This window comes from Lichenostomus cassidix, chromosome 1, assembly GCF_008360975.1.
Source record: "Lichenostomus cassidix isolate B80296 chromosome 1, HeHo_3.0, whole genome shotgun sequence".
NCBI classification, from domain to species: domain Eukaryota; kingdom Metazoa; phylum Chordata; class Aves; order Passeriformes; family Meliphagidae; genus Lichenostomus; species Lichenostomus cassidix.
In genome coordinates, this window is record NC_139479.1 from 75,545,767 (window position 1) to 75,566,195 (window position 20,429).

The window sequence follows — 20,429 nt, forward strand, 5'->3', positions numbered from 1 at the left end:
GCTCAACACGTACATAAACATGAATCAATGAAGACTCTTTGAATTACTCAAGAGACTTCACTGAGTAGCCAAACAAAACACCTTCTTCCCAAAACATTCATGTTAGCTTCCTTGACATAAGCAAACAGAGCACATTAAAATATTGGCTGCAAGAGGAGGAAAACATGGCACTAAGTAGTTGGGGGAGGGGGTAGGGTTGGTGTTTGTTGTTTTTAATTCTTTTATTTAAAATTACAGCAACCAATAAGCAGATAGTTTTGAAGATATCTTTGGGTCTAACATGGAGAAAAATACATAGTTTCTCCAAAGTCAATTCTATTTTGTTAATTGTTTCTGAATTAAGGACACCCAAACACATTGTTAAGAGAGATCATAATGACTTCTGCTGCCTGTTGTAATAGCTCAGTTATTACGGATTCTGATCCTCTGGCTCCCTAAACATACAATGTATCATAGCATCTCTTATCAAGCCAATTATTCACAAAGACAGGCTTGCTAAATCTTTTTACAAGCACCTTCCAATACAAGACAATACTCCTGGGATCCACTCTGCACAGACAAGAACCCATAACACAAATGTAATCAGAGCTACCTCTATGTTAGCCAGTCACACTCATTACTGAGTGGCCAAAGAGCTAGTAAATTTAATTTTGATATCATAACCTCAATAAAAACATATAAATTAATCTTGTGTATTCTGTTGTCAATTCCCATAATGACTGGAAATAAAATAAAAATAAAATCACGGTGGAATATTAATTATAAACTGGGTAAAGACAAATAAAACTGCTCTCAAAGTTAGTGTGGGAAACCGTAACTATAAATATGGATGAGAGAACCAATACAAAGTTTGACATAAATAGCCTCATGGAGAATTATTTTTCTATTGGTTTTGGAGGTCACCAAAATATGTGCACAGTTACTAAAAAATAGAACACCAACTAAGTCAAACAAAAACTAGGACTTACAGTGCCAGTTTTTCAGTAATGGCACTCACGGTACCTATTTTTTTTTGTGCTAATCCTTCCTCCTCCTGTTTCTAACATGAAAAATGAAACTTCTCTTCCCCCAAAGAAAAACAAAATCCAATAATAACCCTCAAGAGCTCAGCCTTACCAGGAAAAATTAGTAAGGTTTTCAACTTAAGAAGTCTCCTTGAACTGAATTATCCAAGTGGCTAACAGACTATGCAGCTGCTAACTTTACTAGTTGGTATAAAGCTTCCAAAAATATACCTAAAAATAAAAAAATCATTTTATAATTCATGGGTTTGTCCTACTGCATGAAAAAACACACAATGTTTCTGGATGTGCATTATAGGCAGATTCTGGTTTTTATCATCTCTCCACAGATAAGCAATACTTCAAGGTGCTTGTACAACAGCTTTTTGAGTACAGAGAGATGTATTTCTGAAAAAAATCATGTTCCATTGAGAATTCAAGAGGTCTTAGCTCTTGCTCCTTTATACTTCCAAAAATATCATTAGCAACCTACATAATACTCACAATATTTTACAGTCCAAACAAATATTTTCATTTAAAGATCAAGGTAGGGCAGTAGTAGAGCCGTAAGGAAGGTAGCAGAAGACTCTTCTTTTAGCTTCAGTTTTGCTAAGTACTGAACTCAGCAAAGTGCATATTCCAGCTGTGTAAAGTATTTATCTTGAAAGAAACACAAGAGGATGTGGGCTTTAAGCCAGTAAAATACTCAATGATCTGGAATATCACAGGATAGACCAACCAAACTGGTTTCACAACTGCCAGGGCATGAAGGCAACAACTACTTAACTCAGTTGCAGCAGCTTCTAATAACGGAATCAAACTTTAGTAGATTTTCTGTATTAAGACCTCTTTTTCCTGCCAAATAATTCCTTTCTAAATCTCAAAGGAGTCTTACTTTTTATCAGAGCCATAATAAAATCTGGAGATCAAATTGGAAAAAGGGTGTTAACACTGACTAACATACTTGGCTGCTGATATAAGTATTCATAATCAGCTTTCATTTTTTCCTTTCTTGAAAAGCAGCAGACGGATGTCACAATATTAAATGCCAAGGAGGTAAAGTGATATTGGAAAATTACATTTGGGAAGCACACACTAATGCACACAGAAAAAAAAAATCATATCCACATAGTGATACTACTTACATTGGCTTTAATACTCCTTGAAAGATCTGGGAGTCACTGTAGGCAGTTATTGTATAATATCAACTCAACAATCAGCAACAGTCACAACTATTAAAGTCTGGTAGACAAAGAATGCCAAAAGCAGAAACTATCACTATTTGATACATTCTTGCCTTGAATATTCCATGAAGTTTCTTGCAATCTAACTCAGAATGGGCACAGTTACCATGAAGAAGGTACAAAGAAGGACAGAGGACAGATTTGCTAACTTAAAAGCAGAAACTAACTAGACTGTAACTTTTCAAAGTAGCTGGGGAGCAAAACGTGAGAATGAATAAAGAAAAAAAATTTAAAAAAAAAAAGCAAATCCAAATTCGGAAGAACAGGTCAGGCAATGTATACAGAAAATAGTTACTATTTCTCATAGAACTAAAAGTGCCATTGTCAGATAAAATAACCAAGCAGCAGATATACAACAAAGGAAACACTTCTGCCCCTACAGTGCACACTTAAATCACGAAACTCCTCACCTGCTGTCACAGACTAGTGTGGAGCCTAACAGGACACCTGAATTCCAACCCAGGTAAGATAAATCCCCTTCTGAAAAGGGGTTATTTGAGAACACTTGGGGAAAATTTAGCAGAAGGCTATGCAATTTATAGGTTCTCCTTGTTTACCTCATTATAGAAGCTCAGTACTTCTGTGAGGGTCAACGACTGGCCAGTTTTATTCTGGAGGTCTGAAGGCACAGTGCACGGTTCTGCTGAGACTGCAGAGATGCTGACACAGCTCTAAACCTAAGTATCTTCACAAAATCTGAAATTTGCTTTTCAGTAATAATAGGATTTAATTACTGACTACATTAATTTGTTTCACAGGGAAACAATCAGGTTTTGCAGAAGGGTCTTACCAATTTTTTTTGTTTTGTTTGTTTAAAAAAAACAACCAAAATTTCCATAGACTTGACGTCCTTTTAGAAGCAGCAGCAAACTTTTGAAAGACCAAATTCCATGTTGTAGATTCGGATCTCATCATAAATCCCCTCTCCTAAATTTCTCTGAGAGGCACAAATGCAATCCTTACACTGAAATGAATGAGGAGTTAAAGGAGTTTTAGACTTCATATTTAAGTGAAAACACACTTTTAATGAAGTTTAACAAAACAGTATGACAAAATTTCTGCTGGCAGTACGACATACAGCAGCATAAAAAATTCCACTGCACTGATAGTAGGGATTATCTAAATGATCTGTTTAGTTTCAGAAAAAAATGCTGAATGCCTATGCTATTTTAATAAAATACACTAATCAATTGTTTTAAGATCCCACTCCTACAGTAAAAAGTGCCTGTTTTGTAAGTACCCAAATCAAACAAATTCAAACAGTAATTCAAACGTTAAAAAATGGTATTTAATGCTTTTATACATAGTAACTTTTTTTTCATTTCAAATTATAGGCATATATAGAAACTGACATGGAAGTGAAATCCCCCCCACAACACTTAATGGACACTTAAATTACTCAACACCTGCTTATATACAGCAAAAACCAAAGTACTCGTTACAGAAAGATGTACAATTCAAATCTCCCCAAATCACAGGGTTTATTTCATGACAAGAAGAAAGGCAAGAATTTGGCACACAACTGGTTTAACTTTGATATCTGCCAAGAATCCAGACGTGGGATTTGATATGCAGAAACTCCAACTCCCACTGGTGCAGAACCTCATAGTCTCTGCCCCTCTTCACTGCACTCAGCCCCACAAAGGGGTAGGGGGACCAAGATTTAAATCACTTGATATATTTTAAAATGAAGAATCAAAACAACCAACCAACAAAGAAAGTATCAAGCCACTAAAACATCATCCCCCAACCCATTCACTAGTAAGAGTAACACTGCTGTCTTGTGTCTTATTCCATCTGTACAAATGTATTGTTGTTGTTCAAGTGCCATTTTGATTTACAAAGGGATGAGAGAAGTGTTTGTCAAAATATCATGGATTCCTTTGGGAACATTAAACGTTCAAGAAAACATTGCAAAATTGACACTCAACCCAGCAACACAGTACTCAGAGCTTCATAATGACTCCTCCAGAGAAGTGACAACAGTAGGCATGTAAGTGAGTTTTTATCATAAAACAGTCTTGAAGTCTCAAGGTGCATTGACAACTCTGGCTTCTCACAGAGAACATCAAAGAGGCTCTGGAGTGTCAGTGAGGAGGAGTTGCGACAGTATAATGCATATTTCACTGACAAATGATTTGGAAGCTGTCAGAAAGCTGGTGGAGGGAAAAAAAAACTACACAATGTTATTTCAGTAAATTTAAGATGATTACCACTCCCAGGGAGATTTGGGATATGCTGCATTAAGAGACAAAACTAACTGAATCAACAAAACAAAAAAATTGTATTGTTGCTGCGCTGTAGCAATGCAAATAGAATAAGAATAAACACATTTTAACCTGCTGTATTTCAATTACAAAGAAAAGGCACTAAACAGGAAAAGTTGCAGTATGTACAGTTATCAATATTGTACAAGAATATAAAAACCAGGAGTTCTTAGGTTGTATGAAACTAAAGGAAGTGAGCAGATCCTGTGAATATGTGGGTTTAATTTATTTAGATCAGAGACCAATGTGTCTCTTGGATTACAGAGAAACAAGAATGGCAAAAAAACTGTACCTTTACAAAACTTGTAATTTTTCACTTCTCAATTGAACCTGAATAAATAAATGGCAAACAAATGTCTTGAACGTGGCCCTAACATTTTCATCTTCCATCCTACACTCTGAGGATAAACAAAAGGTGGTTAAGACTTAGATGAACAGCCTATCAGTTCATTGCACAGGAAAATTAGTTGTGTCACACTGGCTAGGGTGCAGATGATGGCATCTTCAAGCAGCTAAGCAACAGAAGCTACACCTTAAAGTGCAAACTCAAAAATTCTGTACGAGTGTATCAGGAAATCTCTCAGCATACAAAGAAGATTTGGCTATGTAAACAGGAAATGTACTGCTGTGCCTAAACGCCTCTTCATAAAATGAAATATTTTGGATTTCTCATTTGACCTTAGGCTCCCAAACGGCATGAAGATGCAGCAGCCCGAAGCTCATGTAGCAAAAAGCCAATCATACTGACTGGATTTGTGAGTAAACTTCATTATGTCTATTGCCAAGCTTACATTTATGCCTACAAGAATCTGCTCAGATGCACCTCTACGTTATGTCAGTGCTTTCTATTTTCCAGTTAAACCAGTCATGGTAATAGATACAAAACACTGCATATACAAGACCTGTGAGAATTTTAAGGTTTTTAAAGTACTTCAGGCAGTCTCTATCTCAACAGAATAAGAAAGTTAAGCTATTAAACCCACTTTCCTGACATTAGGTGTCTTTTAAAAATGCTGGATTTGCTATCTTTACGTGCCTGTAACACAGCAACTGGACAGAACATATTTATTTAGTGTCTGTGTATATGAAAAGAAACATAGTATTACCATCTTCAACTATTCGGTTTTGTTTCAATGTGTATTTGCACAAGCATGTATATACGCTAAAATGATACAGTCTAGTATTCAAAACTACAAAAGGGAAAAGAAAAAAACCCAAAACAACAGAACCAGACACCAAAAACATCCCCCAAGACAGTTATTACAGCACAGCACATCCAGTAGCATTTTGAATCCCAACGCTGATACCAAAGGAAGGAGTACCAGAAGGAACCATCTGAGGCCTTGCAAGTATTTTAAACAGGAAAAACATTAAAATGTCTTAAGGATGTATTCATCACAGATTTCAAAGTTTCACTCACACGTGTACATTCAAGTAACGTAATTTTGTGACTTGCAAGTAGACTGAAAACATTTATTTTTAAAGCAAGAAAAAAACAACATGGTCAACAAGCCCTGTTACCCTTAAAGTTTCAGGACTTAATACTTAAAGTCCAACAGGTATAAGTGAACAAGACTGTCACTTAGGGGAAAAAAAATCCAAACAATTTAAGATTTTCCAGCAATGAAAAGTCCATTACAATCTTAAGGAAATATCTTACTAGCTTTGCAGTTGCAGGTTTATAACCTTAATTTGTAAAGCTTCTGCCAACACTCGTATCTTCATATAATTTGGTCTCTTAGAGAAACTCCCACCAAGATTTTTTCCTGTGATATAAATAAATCTTTAACTTTCAGATTAAATAATGGCAAAAAACATCTGCTATATGGTGTTCGTGGTTTTCAAGAAGCTGAAGCATTTTTATATGCTCTTCAAAATGCTCAAAGGGTCTTCTTAGTGCCTTCACAATTTTTCAGCCTTCTCCAGAAAACAAGCAGCAGGAACAGACTCAACATCCATAAATGCAAAAATTATCCATAAAACCCTTTAACTGATACTTGCAGATATCATACATTTCTGGTATCTGTCAGTCTGCAAGCCCGTGTTCACCTTATTAAATATACTCATCTTCCCCTTCACCAGCCAACTACTTTTACTTGCCCTGTAGGCATGCCGCATTTGCTGTTTCTTTACTTGCTGAAAGTGTCCCCAAACAGATTATGCAAGGACAACAAAGAGCAATTTTCTGTGATTCTAACAATTTTCAACTCTCAGAAAAGCATGTTTTCCAACACAGAAGTCTCACCACACTTTTTAAAAGAAAAAATAACAGCAAGAGAATTCCCTCTAAGAACCAGAGTGAAGCACTGGCCATTGTCAAGAAGAAAATATGTTGAGAAGCTATAGTGTATTCATTTCCTTCCTACTTCAGTTGAAATGACATCAATAAATTTATCAAATTAAGGTAACAAATTCTTATATCCAATCTGTACAAATATAACCAGTCAATAATTCCTAAACGAAGACCTATGAGTCAAAAAACATGTCATCAGGCATTCATGATGCTTACCAAACTGCACTATTTTTCCCTAGTTTTAACCATCAGGCTTGGTCAATAACATGCTGAAACTAGGAGAGGAAAAAAAACAGGAGAGGGGAATAAGTAGTACTAGCCACATTACATTTCAGTATGTCCACATGGTTAATCAAAAATTAATATTCCCAAAGATTATTTTAACCCCAACTACTTTGTAGTGGCTTAAACCAATTCCTGTTTAACCAGATCTGATAACAATTCTTTTGGCAAGCAATTCTTTTCCCAAGGTCTTTTTTTCACTATTGGACCTCTACCTGGTCCCCACTCTCTTGCTCTTCAAAGCACAACTCAGATGGAGAAACCAACCCATAAGGTACTGGGAAATGCCAAAGCCCAACTCTTGATTGCACTGACTTTTATGCCAATAACACATACTATGAGACAACATAAACAAAAGCATCTCTGAGTACACAGCACAAACGAAATTTTTTATTACAAGCTAATTATTACTTTTTATTACGAAGCCATTAGTTAATTTTTATTTTTCTGTACTTAAACAGATTCTTCATAGAAGCATGCAAGTTAGTACAGCTTCATAGAATATCCTGAATTGGAAGAGACCCACAAGGGTCATCGAGCCCAACTCCTGGCCCTGCACAGGACAAGCTCAAGAATCCCAACATGTACCTGAGAGCATTGCCCAGCACTTCTTCAACTCTTGCGGGTTTGGTACTTCCCTGGGGAGCCTGTTCCAGTGCCCAACCACCCTCTGGGTGAAAAATCTTTTCCTAACACCCAACATAAAGGTAAAATATTTCATAAAGACTTTTTATTTACCCTAGAAGGAAAAATACTTGACAATACTTTATGAATGAACAGATTTATTTTTACACATACATGTTGATTTTAGCAGTATCAGTCTCTCAAATGTTCTCATAATTGCTGCTTTTCCCCAGAATAAGGGGATTTTACCACGCCTACAGTAAAGTTCAAGTCTTACTTATTTTAAGGTTTCCCAGAAGCTGTTACATAGCTCCCTTTCTTCCCTGTGTATGTGGGCTAGCTGGTAGTTCACGAGAGGAGCAAGGAGAGGTATTTTGGTTTTTTTTGGTGAAGTATCAGTATACAGCTTGTTTTAATGGCAGTAGTAGTTTTAGACATGAAAAGGTTCAAGAAGGGAACAATTTTTTTTAATGGATAACCTCAGGCTCAGAGCAATCTTTTTCCAAGCAGCAAATTTCTCCTGCATGCTCCCTGCAACTTAGAAGTAATTTTAGGCTTAGAAGAAAACCACACCTCTAAAATCTTCATGGATTTAAAGTAACAGTTTATACAAATAGTGAATTTCATAGAAGATGAGTTCTTGTATTCTTCCTACTCCTGCCTCTCTTGACTCCTCCTCATCATTTGTAAACAAAGGTTAGAGGCAAATAAGATAAGACAGAAAAGGGTGAGAAGATGGAAGGAATGGATTTACAGAGGAATGTAAACTTCCTGAATAGCACAATCCCAGTGTTTCAAAGACCTTAACAATACTGATATTCTAGGAAGGCTTTTGAACATCAACATGCACCACCACAACATTGCAATCTCTCTGCTCTTCCATTTAAATAGGATCTGCACTTTTATAAACTGCAGCTTTTAAGAACTGATCTGCACATAGTTACAATGACATTTGGCCACTTCTTGAAATTAATCTAATTATTACAGCGGGAAAAAAAAAGTTCAGATACATCCAGTTATCCCTTCTTGTGCACTTTCAATTAGCAAACAACTCAGTTGACTCTAAAGGAAATGTCTTTACTATGACACCCTATCCCCTGTATTGCTTAAGGATTTGTGGGGTTTTTCTGTGCATGTGGTGAGACAGTGGCAAGGGTGAGGACTTGGGGAAGAAGAGCAAAGATGATTATTATATTTGATAATTTTCTAGAAGCAACCAGGTTGTTGCCTGGGTATTTTTGTGCAGAAAGCAGCAGGAAAAGGTCATCATAAAAAAAATGTATCCTTAATAGAAGTCTAAACAGGTCAGCAGAATGACCACCTCATCTAAGATTTACCGTAAAATAATTAAAAGCCTTTGCAGCTTTTTAATAATTCATTCCCCTCTTCTTTTATCAAGTTCACTGGTCCCCATCAATAACAACAAAACCATTCTCAGTCATCAAATGCCTGGACAGCAGCTGCTTGTTAGAAAAGGAACCAAAATGTTCTCTTCCAAAGACAGAAGCACTGAAAGTACTTGGAGCAGAGCTGTATTGGGTTTACATGGCAAGGTAGAGGTGGAGGAGGGCTGCAGAGGTGGCTTCTGCAAGAAGACCCCAGAAGCTGATCTCATATCAGACAGATGGTTCTTCAGGACCAAATCACAGACTCACAGAATACCAGGCTGGAAGGGACCTCAAGAGTCATCTGGTCCAACCTCTTCACAAAATCACAGATTGATTCTTCCTATTGTTACCTGTTTTATTTTTCATGATGTTTACTTTACTTAACAGCTTTTAGAGTAGAAAATTAATCCTAATGGTGATACCTACTTCAATTTACATAGTATCTTTCAGAGAGCAAGAGTACCTTTGTAAACAGACATTAAAATGCATATGTGGCATGCAAACCTCTCTTTAATCAACCGGCAAACCAACATCAGTATTAGAACAAACTATATGACCAAGGCATTGCAGCACCTTATATCCTACTTTGAATATCGAGCTAAAAAAAGACTTAAGACATACAGCATTTTCATACTGTTTTCCCATATCTGAACTATATTAAGCAAAACACCAGAGTGCAGTAACATGTTTAAGCTTCTGTGTCCTGTGAACTACAAGTTTGCATAATTCAAAATAATGATTTAAATTGGTAACTTCTAACTAATCTGAAAAACTACACTGTAACATAGCCTGGAGTTCATAACATGCAGTGAAATATATCTTTCTAATGAAAGTTATTTGCACTTCACAGGGTGCCAATAGGAGGTTACATTACTGCCCAACGGTACTTCTATTCCATATTAATATGGAAGAAGGTCAAGTTATTTTTCTTCAGTTTTAATATATACTTCATTGCTACTTCTTAAAGGATCCTGAGACTTTTTCACCTTTAATCGTACACTTGAGGAATCCACAGCACCACACGGTCAAAAGAAGACCAGAACCATTTATTTCATTTAATGATTGATGTTCTCACAGAAAATGATGAGGACAGATCAAACTTATGAAGACTATTATGCTAGTTTTGCTTTCCCTACTTTTAGAGCTCTTGAAAACTTAAAAGTAAATTTAGAAAGGCATAGAAAAGAGCTACTAAAATGACCAAGAAACCAGAGAAACTCTTAGAAGAGAGGATGAGAACAAGTTGTTCAGTCCAGCAAAAGGATGTGATTATTCACCAAGCAAATCCAAGTAAACAACAGTGCAGAAATGTTGAGTGAAAGGAAAACTAGCATAAACAAGTTTGAATTTCCAGATTAAACTTATTTTTAATGAGTTAGCCAACTTTCAAGTAGCAAGGTTCTAGAACTGCCTTCTAGCAGAAATAGTAAAGATAAAAACTGTTTTTAAAATGGAGCTTGACAAGTAGGGATTACATTATGTAATACTAGCAGGGGACTGGATTTAATAAAGTAAATCCATGATAGCAAGTTTCCCTATATTCCAGATTTATTTATAATTACATTTTTGCAAATATAGGAAATATAGAAAGGCAAAGATGTAGCACTGGCTTACTTATTATTCAGTAGGAAGAAGGACTGTATTGTCCTCTGTATTTTTTTTTTTTTCGGAGGATGAATACAAAGTTATTTACTATTACAGGAAACTGCAAATTGCTGTAGCACTTCTGCCCACAAAAACCGAAGAGATCTGGACAAGTTCAGTGACCACAGCATCATATTTTCCATTGTAGTAAAGACAATATTCCTGAAGCAGCTGGTCTCTTATTAATAGAATTCATTTATCTTATTCATAGCAAATGAAGCACATAGTAGACAACAAGCCAACTGGCCCATTAAGAGACACATTAAATTTGACCTTTTAAAGAAATCAGTTTAAAAATCCTAATTTAAAACTAAATTCCGCAATATTTTCTTCAAGCAGAGACATCATTTCATTTGGCATTTGAAACCCAAAACTGCTCCTTTGGTAGCCTGACATAATCCAATTACAAAGTTTCTCTAAAGAATAGCCATTTCAATATTAAGGCTTAAGAACACCCATGTTGAGTCATTCAAGGCTTTTGTTAATACAATAATCATTACTGACAGTATGGAAATTCACTTGCAGGTACTACTGGCTCTAAATTAAACATCAAGTGACGGCCAGAAAATAATGCTCTCTGTAACAGTCCACTACATCCCAGTATTTGTTTTCTTTGCATATATTTGGCTAAAGATAGTATGATACAGACTGCATCTGCTTTAAACACTAGAGGAAGCAATTAAGATCCTTCTCTGGCCCCCAACCAGCTTACTGTTGGTATCTCTGCACGAAAGGATGAACACTGTTGGAACTGCTTTTGAAAGTTACGTCTATAATGCAGACACCAGCAGAGGTTGCACAGGACCCTACAAATGCCTATCAGAAGTAACAGAACAGCAATGGAACAGATAACTTAAAAAAACCCAAAATACTAATGCCAATGACTAAGTTTCAACTTCCTCTTAGTGGGAAAAAAGAAAATGTAGTCTCTCATTGTGAATACTAGTCGTAGGACAGGGTTGAAGTAGGTGTGATGACCATACGTGTGCCTCATGAAGCTGCTGTGGACTATTGCAAATGCTTACTTACTAAATAAGCAAGACTCTGGAAACAGCCCAGAACAACACAGATTATATGGCCTAGTTTAGTTAGCATCATATCGTTATGTATGGCCATATAAAGAGGGAAACATTTTTTATAATTGGGAATAATATATTTAGGGACTAAGAAATGTAAGCTACGTCTACATAAAGGAGAATGACTGCTATCAAACTTCAGCAGTTAGTATTCAATGAACTCAGTCTTGCTCCACTTAGAATCTGGAAAAGACATTGCAAAGACATAATCTCATGAAAATATGTGAGCAAAGATATCTGGGAAAATTCATCTCTCTGGAAAGATACAAAGGTTTTGTTTTTTACATGAAAAAAATCCCTAAAGAGATAAAAAGATTGCAAGTTCTTTTGCTGTAATTTCATCCTTTTTTTTCCTCCAGGCAGCTAACCCCCAAAATTTCCCTATGTATAAACAGGTCCATCACCGTATTTTTATAATTACATTTCGTAGAGAAGAAAATCATCCCTGAAAATCCTGAAATATGTGAAGCAACTTAAGACAAGTCTTATTTTGTGTGAAATAACTAAAAAACCCTGGTAAATAATACCCCCTCACACCCCTTGCAAAAAACAGTACTTCCATCTTGTGTCTGTTTCTCCTTGTGTCAAGTAGCAAAATAAAACTAATGACTGCTACTAAATTACAAAATCCTAAAGATACCTCCTAAATCTTATTTATATTACATGAATATACAACTCCACAGCTCTGTATTACTATTTGCATCATGCTAAGACACTTGAAAAGGTATAGTATTACTTAAAACAGCTGTAAACCTACTGAACTTTCAACCACTTAACCCAAAATTTAGGCAGTTCGCATCTTTGAATACATGAACTTGATAGGACTTTAGATGGAGAGGGCCTCAAAAACCAGAGGGAGAAAGAGAAGGCTTCTGCACCCAATGAGCCATAAGATCACCTGTAGATCTTGTCATATCACTTTTCTGGATTGTTTCATTAAATATTCATTAACTTTGGCAAGGCCTGTTATGGAAATTAGAAACATACAAGTGATTCTATAATTGAATTTCCTATATAATCTATAGGACAACACCCTAGACTAGGCTGCTTTTTCAGAAGACAATTACAAAGCAATTTCAAAGTACATGACTGGCAAAAAGTACAGGAAAAAATAGACCTGATGTTTTAATTGAAAACAACCTAGAATCAACAAGAAGGAAAAGTATCAAGTCTGCCTTAGGAGTCATTCTACAGCTGAACCTCACAATGTGAAGCATTTAGGCATATGAACTTTAAACATGCACCTGAAAGATGTGTTAAATTGGGTGACTGAAGAAGTCATGAAATCAACAGTTACCTAATAATCAAGAAGATCAGTTGTAACAGGAAACCATTCTTTCTAAAAAGTTTTTTACCCTTTTAATTCCTAAGTTAACAACAAAAAAACACTTCTGGGTGCATTAAAAATCTATACGCTTCTACCTAAATGTGTCTATACACAGAGTTAAATCTCTGTCAAAAGATATCTTTTTAATATAATAGGAAAGTCTCTTATATGCATAAACTAAACCTTTCAAGAGAAAGTAATGCACTTAGTACCTCCACTGGTTTGAAAAAGCAAGTGTAGTCCATGGCTACAAATACTAATTGTAGGACAAGGCTGAAGTAGGCACAAGGGCCATACAGATGGTATGCTAATACCTAGCTAAACTGAAACATACAATCTGTGTTATTCAGGGCTCTTCCCAGAGTCTTGCTTATTTAGAAAGAGATGGAAACAGTGCAAAAATGCTAGGAAAAAGCTGCTGAGGATTTGATGTCAATCCTAGCTTTATCAGTTCCCACTGCATTCACAATAGTCAACTGCTGCTTCAGGGAACAGTGTATTTCAGCTTTACATGCTACTTTGGAAAGCAGCACTCTCCAGAATTAACGTAGCAAAACCACATTAAAATAAAGCCTGACTCATTTTGGGACCGCTCCAAATAAAAGGAAAAATATTTGCATATTACTTTATGCATATTTGTTCTACCTTCAATTGATGTGGAATCTGTCAGGTATTCATAAACACTGCATTGTTACAGTAACTTCAATACTTGGTTGTGCAAATATTAATATTTTGTAACATTTGTAAGTACAGCAGTTTAATGCTACCTGAAAAACCATGCACATACTGTCATTTCATATAATAAAACTTACAAATAGAAAACTTTAAAGTATTATTGTGTTTTCTACAATAGCTCCACTGTCTCTTCTTTAAGCTTGGTCAGGGATGACATGTTCCAAAACTCATTTCCATTGAAGCTCTGCAGCACAGTCCAGATTTTTTTACCCCAGCAGAACTAATCCTGAAAAATGATGTGGTAATAAAAATCCTAGACCACCTAGAGACAAAACATGGTAAATTTTCTTCAGGGCTTGCAGGTCATTAAATATTCAAAAATAAAATACTAGAATTATCACTGAACTGAACTACTTCACTGTTTGATTTTAAAACACAATTAAAGAAATTTTAAAAAATAAAAGTCTTGCATAATTATTTTACACATCACTGATTTTAAAGGTGAGTAGGAGTCCCTAGTTTGCTTAAATAAGTTGAATTCCTGTCCTCTAGAAATATACAATAGTGCTGCTTGCTGTAACAGGTACACTGACATTGCAGCATCTACAACAGTCTACAGAGAATAAGCCCAGGATTTCCAGTTTGTTGAGAAAAATCCAGACATTTCCCCAGTGGACCTAACACAAGAATTAAGGCAATATTCTATAAAAGGCACAGTCATGAAAGTAAAGGATTTGAAATGAACCAAAGGACAAAGATTTCTCATTATACCAGAAGAGATGTTATTTTACTAAGGCTAAAAGACACAACATTGTATCTGCATATAGGATACAATAAGCATTGTGTCAAATAGAATACATTTGAACTAAATTGTGAGAACTTACAAATTAAGTAGTCATTACTTAAGATAGAAACATTGCTCTAAATCCTGCAAGGACTCATAAGTATTCTCCCCAAAACTAATGCGATTACTCACTTCAGAATCAGGGTTTAAATTACTTCTCAAATACACCATTTGTTCTACTGCAGTCTACCTTTGACAATCATAAAATGGCTTGGGTTCAAAGGGACCTTAAAGTTCAAAACCCCCTGCCACAGGCAGAGACACCTTCCACTAGACCAGGCTGCTCAAGGTCCCACCCAACCTGTCCTTGAACACTTCCAGGGATGGGGCATCCACAGCTTCTCTGGGCAACCTGTGACAGAGTCTCACTACCCTCAAAGTACAGAATTTCTTCCTAATATCTAATCCAAACATACTCAGTTTAAAGCCATTACCCCTTGGCCTATTCACTGCATATCCTTGTATGAAGTCCCTCTCCTGCTCTTGTATGTGCCTCTTTAGCTACTGGAAAGCTGAAGGAAGGTTTTCCCAGAGTCTTCTCTTCTCTTCTCCAGGCTTAACGGCCTAAACTTCTCAGCCTTTCTTCAGACAGCCTAAGAAAGTAGTATTTGTTCATATTTGATCTGGAATTAAACACAGCCAATTCCCAGTGCTAGTCCAGGTCAAAAAAGTACTCATGTGGTATCCTAACCTGTCATTATATTTTATAGGACTGGGTTTGGAATAGTAAGTTTTTACTACTTAAAACAAGCTCAGATTTTCTGTTACACAGACAAAGTTTTTTAGCAACAAGAAAGGCTTAAAGCACAACTAAAACTTTTTTGCCTGTAAAGAAAACAGTTCCAATGAGTTTTTAGAGATATAGATAGATTGATACACACAGACACACACACTCACACAATCACACTCACACAAATATATATATTTACATACACACACACAAGCACTATTTCTGTGTAATCAGTCATCTCACATCCTGTGGGCATGAGTCCAGGAATTTAAGTTTAATATAAGTACACATAAGATGCTAGATTTGTACCCAGCTACTAAATAAAACTTAGATGTGCCCAGAAATACAAGCACTTATATGAAAAAAAACTCTCCAAAAGACAATAGCTGCTTTACATAAATGCAATGTTATAAACAAACTATATACAGTTGGTGCATGAACAAGTACAATTCAGTCCTACTGCTGGATAAATAAAATCCTCACAAATTTTACCTCCTAGGTAAGGACACAAACTTTGGGTTTAGACTCAAAGTTAGCAGTTCTTAGCAGTTCTTAAGAGCTACAGCACTCAGACCAACGCCTGTTCCCTGTCCACACAAAAAGCAATACTGCTACCCTTCACCCTACAAAAGCTAGCATTCCATGTCAATGTGGCAGATATTTTTAAGGATTAAAGTGATTCTTTCCTTTGACAGTCTCACGTTGCAAAATGAAATGCTGGAAGTTACTTCTCTGCTCTCCCTGAAGCAAAACTTTGGGCAACAGGTGAGAGATCCAAAGTGGCTTAAAGGCAAGAAGTAGGTGGCAAGGCTTTACAGGACGGGAGGACAAACCCAGTCTAGTGACGCTCCTGGGCAATTCCTAGCTTTCACTTCATGCTCTTTAGAGCATGACTGCCGTTTTCACGCCCCAGAAAGCTGTCACCGCTCAACTCACAGACCTTTAAAAGCGCTACTCTGCTCGTGCTTATCTCTGCTCTCAGAACCTTTCAAAATACATAAAAGTTAATCTACTACATGAAGAAGGGGGAGGATGGGGTGGGGGTGGGGGAGATATAAACTCTCCGTATAAATTCAATATCTTCAATATCTTGCTTTGCCCACTTATTACAGACATCTGCGTTATCTGCAGACACCCAGCTAGCCGCCAGCGTGCCAAAACGAGACCCCACGCCTGCCCCGCACCGTGCAGCGATCTGCACCGCGGCTTTCCGCCCCCAGCCCCGACCCCGGGCTCGGCCCGCATCCCCGGGCGGCACCACCTGGCCGGTCCGCGCCCCGGTGGCGGCAGCGCCCAGCCGCTGCCCGCGGGCCCCGGCGGGGAGGGCGCGGCGGAGCCCCGGGCCGGGGCAGGGCCCGCACCGCCCCCGCTCCCCCGGGACACCCACCCGGCCCCGCCAGGCCAGGCGAGGCACGGCGGCGGGGAGGGGGAAAGGGAGGGAGCGGGGCAGGGAAAGTTGAGGAGGCGCGTTTCGGCGGCTGCCGGCAGGGGAGCCCGCGCCCGGCGCCCATTCAAACAAAAGAAGCCCCTTCTCCTGCCGGCCACCCCCGGTGCCGCCGCCCGACTCACTTCGCAGGGCCCCGATGAGGAGGCTGCCGTCCTTAATCAGCTCCTTGATGAACTTGTTCGTTCTCTCCAGCTCGATCTCGTGACACTTGAGGCGCTCCCTGAAATCCGGGCTGTCCAAGTAGGAGTCGCTGAACTCCAGCGTGGGCAGCCCCATGGCAGCGGTGGCGGCCGCAGCCCCCCGGCCGGCGGCGGAGGGAGGGAGGAACGGAGGGAGGGCCGCGCCGAGAGACGGCGCCGAGGGCAGGGGGTAGAGCGGCGGAGCGGCGAGACGAGGCGCGGCTGCCGCCTCCCCGGAGAGGCTCCCGACCCGCCGCACCGGGCCGCTGGCAGCGGAGGCGGCGCGCTCCGGCCGCTGTCACCCAGCTACATTGCTGCCCGCGGGGCACCGCGGGCTCCCAGCGCCGCCGCCGCTCCGCCGCTTCCGGCAGCGTTCGCTCTTCCTCCCTGCCCGGCGCTAACTCCAGTGCGAACCTCCCCCGGCCCGGCCGAGGAATCCCTCCTCCTCCTCCTGCTCCTCCCGGCGCGGCATGCTCACACGCCGGGGACGCGGCCCGGCAGTGCCCGCCCCTCGCTCGCCGCCCCTCGGCGCTCTGCCCTCCAGCGGCGGCGCGGCCTCGGGCTGCTACGGCCCGGGGCCAGGAGGAGGGTGTGCGCGGCGCTGTGACAGCCGGTGCTCGCTTCCTCCTTTAGCAGGGGCTTTGGGACGCCCAGAGCAAAGTCGGGAAGGAGGATCCACCAGCGGGGCGCGGAGTCTCAGGGGCACTGCACAGGGTGTGAGTGCAGGAGGCCGATCTGTGCCGGGGTGATGCGGAGGGCAGCCGCGCTGCTGAGGCAGCACCGCTGCACTGTCGGGCTCCCCTGCCTCGGCCGGAGGAGAGGCCAGCCGAGCGGGTCTGCCTCGGCAGGGCATCCTCCTGGCGCCCAGCGGGGCCCTGGCCAGCCTGCCCCGTGTGCGGGTGCGGCAGCGCTCCGAGGGACGGGCAGAGACAAAGGTGGGAACATCCCTGCTCTGCCGTGGTACTGGGTTGCTGTGAAGGGGACACAGCCGAGCCAAATCCATCCTAAAGACGAGCATCAGGAGACTGCAAGCCTGGTTTCGACAGCAAAGTTGGTTTTTTACAAGTATGTGGGTGGGTTTATCACAGCAAACAGAAACGCTTGGGTTGATTCTCGTATGTTTCTCTGGAGTGGTTTATCCAGACATACCGTGTCGGTATGCAAGTATGTATACAAATGTACATACTGGTTTTGGGAAGAGCTCTGTAAACACACCTTCAAGTCAGCAACAACTCAGTTGGAAACAACCATGAAGACACGGCCATAAGAGTAATTATACTTCAAGACATCCCACCACTTACCAAAAATAGCTTTCAAGAAGACAGCCATGCACACACCCCTACCAACTCGTTCAGTCTCCATGTTTACGCAGTTGAATATGAAAGAGGGGGAAGGCTAAGAGCTCCTGAATGCTGCAGTTCCTTAATACAACTCGTGTTTTTCACACTTCTTAACTGTTCATCAAAACTTGCCTCTTTGTATTTGCAATAGATTTTTGTGAGTGTCGAACATGCGGAGGAGGCGCTGCAATTTCTACTAATACAGCCTGTAGAATTTGTTGAAGTGTAAAAATGATAATTCTCAGTGTTTACAAGGCTGAGACTTCCCCAAGACAGTACCTGAGTTAGCTGTCAATGTTGATACTAATAGACCCATTGAGGTCTTTTTTAATTCATAGTGATCACAAACCTCTGCTGATTAACATGTTTCCTATTTTTCTGATAATAGGAAGAATAAGACTGAAAAGGACTGTTTATTTCCTTGCTTTTTCAGGCAGTAGCATGTAATTCCACTCGTAAACTAATAAACTTGATATAAAAGCCAGTTGAACTAGTGGAAGGATGTTCCAAATAGATATTTTTTTCTGACTATTAAAAAACTCATTTTGAGTATATGTATATTCACGGAGTCATTTTAGACAGTTGTTCTTCATTCAATTTCATCTGTAACTGAAAACATTCTTTGTCTTCTACCTTGTTTATTCTTTGATGTAGTTTTACAGTGCAATAATGTCATCTCTAAGTCTTCCATACAATACCTAAAATAAATCAAAGCTTTCTGTCATAAAATAAAATATTAATTTCCTTTATTGTTGTAGTTCTTGTCTAGATTTCTAAGTTTGATTTGATCTTACATCATAATGGTTTGCTGGAATTATATGCAAGACCTTGTTCAGTCACATTAATGACTATGTTACTGAACTATACACCTTTGATGAAGATTTCACTTGTCTATTTCACAGCAAAATTCCTACTGTTCTTCACTAAGTGTCTTAGATCTTTTCCTCTGTTTTTAACTAGCAGATTCCAAAGTGAAAACAGAAATATTTGTTGGTCCCAAAAACATGTACTAAACATTTTAGTTCAAAGCAGTTACAGGGTTACTCATTTCTCACTATATAATGTTCTCATCTTCAGAAGTTCCATAAGCACATTTCTGCTTTTGATATCAAGATCATGAATGGAAATATTAATGAGACCAATACTAACACCATATTCTCTCAAAGAAACTTACCATTATCCATTTAACTGGTTCCATGTTTCTCACAATAATCCATATCTTTGTCTGCTGAAATGAGAATTTCTCAGCATAGGGTATATCAAAATTCATGTAAAAATTCTATTAGATCACATATACTGCTGTTCCCTTTTCTCAGCAAAAGACCTTCTTTTTAAGGAAATATCCTTACTTCATAAAGCAATATGTGATCAAATGGACACACAACCCTGCATTATTTTCCACTGGCAGACGAAAGTTTTAAAGTTAACCTGTGAGCTTAATGATCATTTATGGCTGCATCTGGAGAAGGGTCTGGTAAATAAGGGATCTGGCACATTTGTAGAGTTTAACTAATAAAAAAAGTCTTGATGAGAAGATAAGTCTTAGTGTGTGTTTTGTATTGGGGTTTGGTGGGACCTTGTAGATTGTTGCTTTCTAAAGAAAATTGGGTATTTGAAGATATAGTTGGGAAATGTAGAGGCCCAAAATTTAGAGTGAGCAGGATAGAACTGTATTTGGGTTGGTTTCTTTTTTCTTTTCTTTCCCTGAAAAGATTCTAGCAGAGTACCCTGGTAGAAACGATAGGTTTCATAACTTGAAAAGATGTGAGAAACTGGGGAGAAGCCCAAACTTTCCAAAATAGCATCTTTCTTGTAAACTAATAGTATGCTAGAAGAGGGTGAACCATATTGAAATACAATTTAGACACCTAAGTAAGTAGAAGCACCAGTCCTTCAAGTAGAAGGCTCTAGTAAATGAGTTAGCCTGATGTTATTACTAGCTGTGAAGAGATGAATGAAAAATGAGACACCTTTATTTTTTTGCTAAACCCTGGGGAGCTTTGTCCTGTTTCATCAACTTCTATGTTTGTTATTCTAAGCTTATTCTAAAATCTTACATGTTAATGAG

General features: G+C 39.0%; 1 protein-coding gene across 3 annotated transcripts in view; it reads right to left on the minus strand.

The window, feature by feature from the left end:
- ARHGAP42 (Rho GTPase activating protein 42) overlaps positions 1 to 17,527 on the minus strand; it is a 141,394-nt gene extending 123,867 nt beyond the window's left edge. For 2 of the 3 annotated variants that reach the window (XM_085064512.1, XM_085064517.1), the window contains exon 1: positions 16,965 to 17,527. In XM_085064512.1, coding sequence (XP_084920638.1) covers positions 16,965 to 17,118 — 154 coding nt within the window. In that variant the 5' untranslated portion in view covers positions 17,119 to 17,527. The remainder of the gene's footprint in view (positions 1 to 16,964) is intronic. The other variant, XM_085064506.1, reaches the window with a different exon arrangement.
- Positions 17,528 to 20,429: the final 2,902 nt, after the last annotated feature.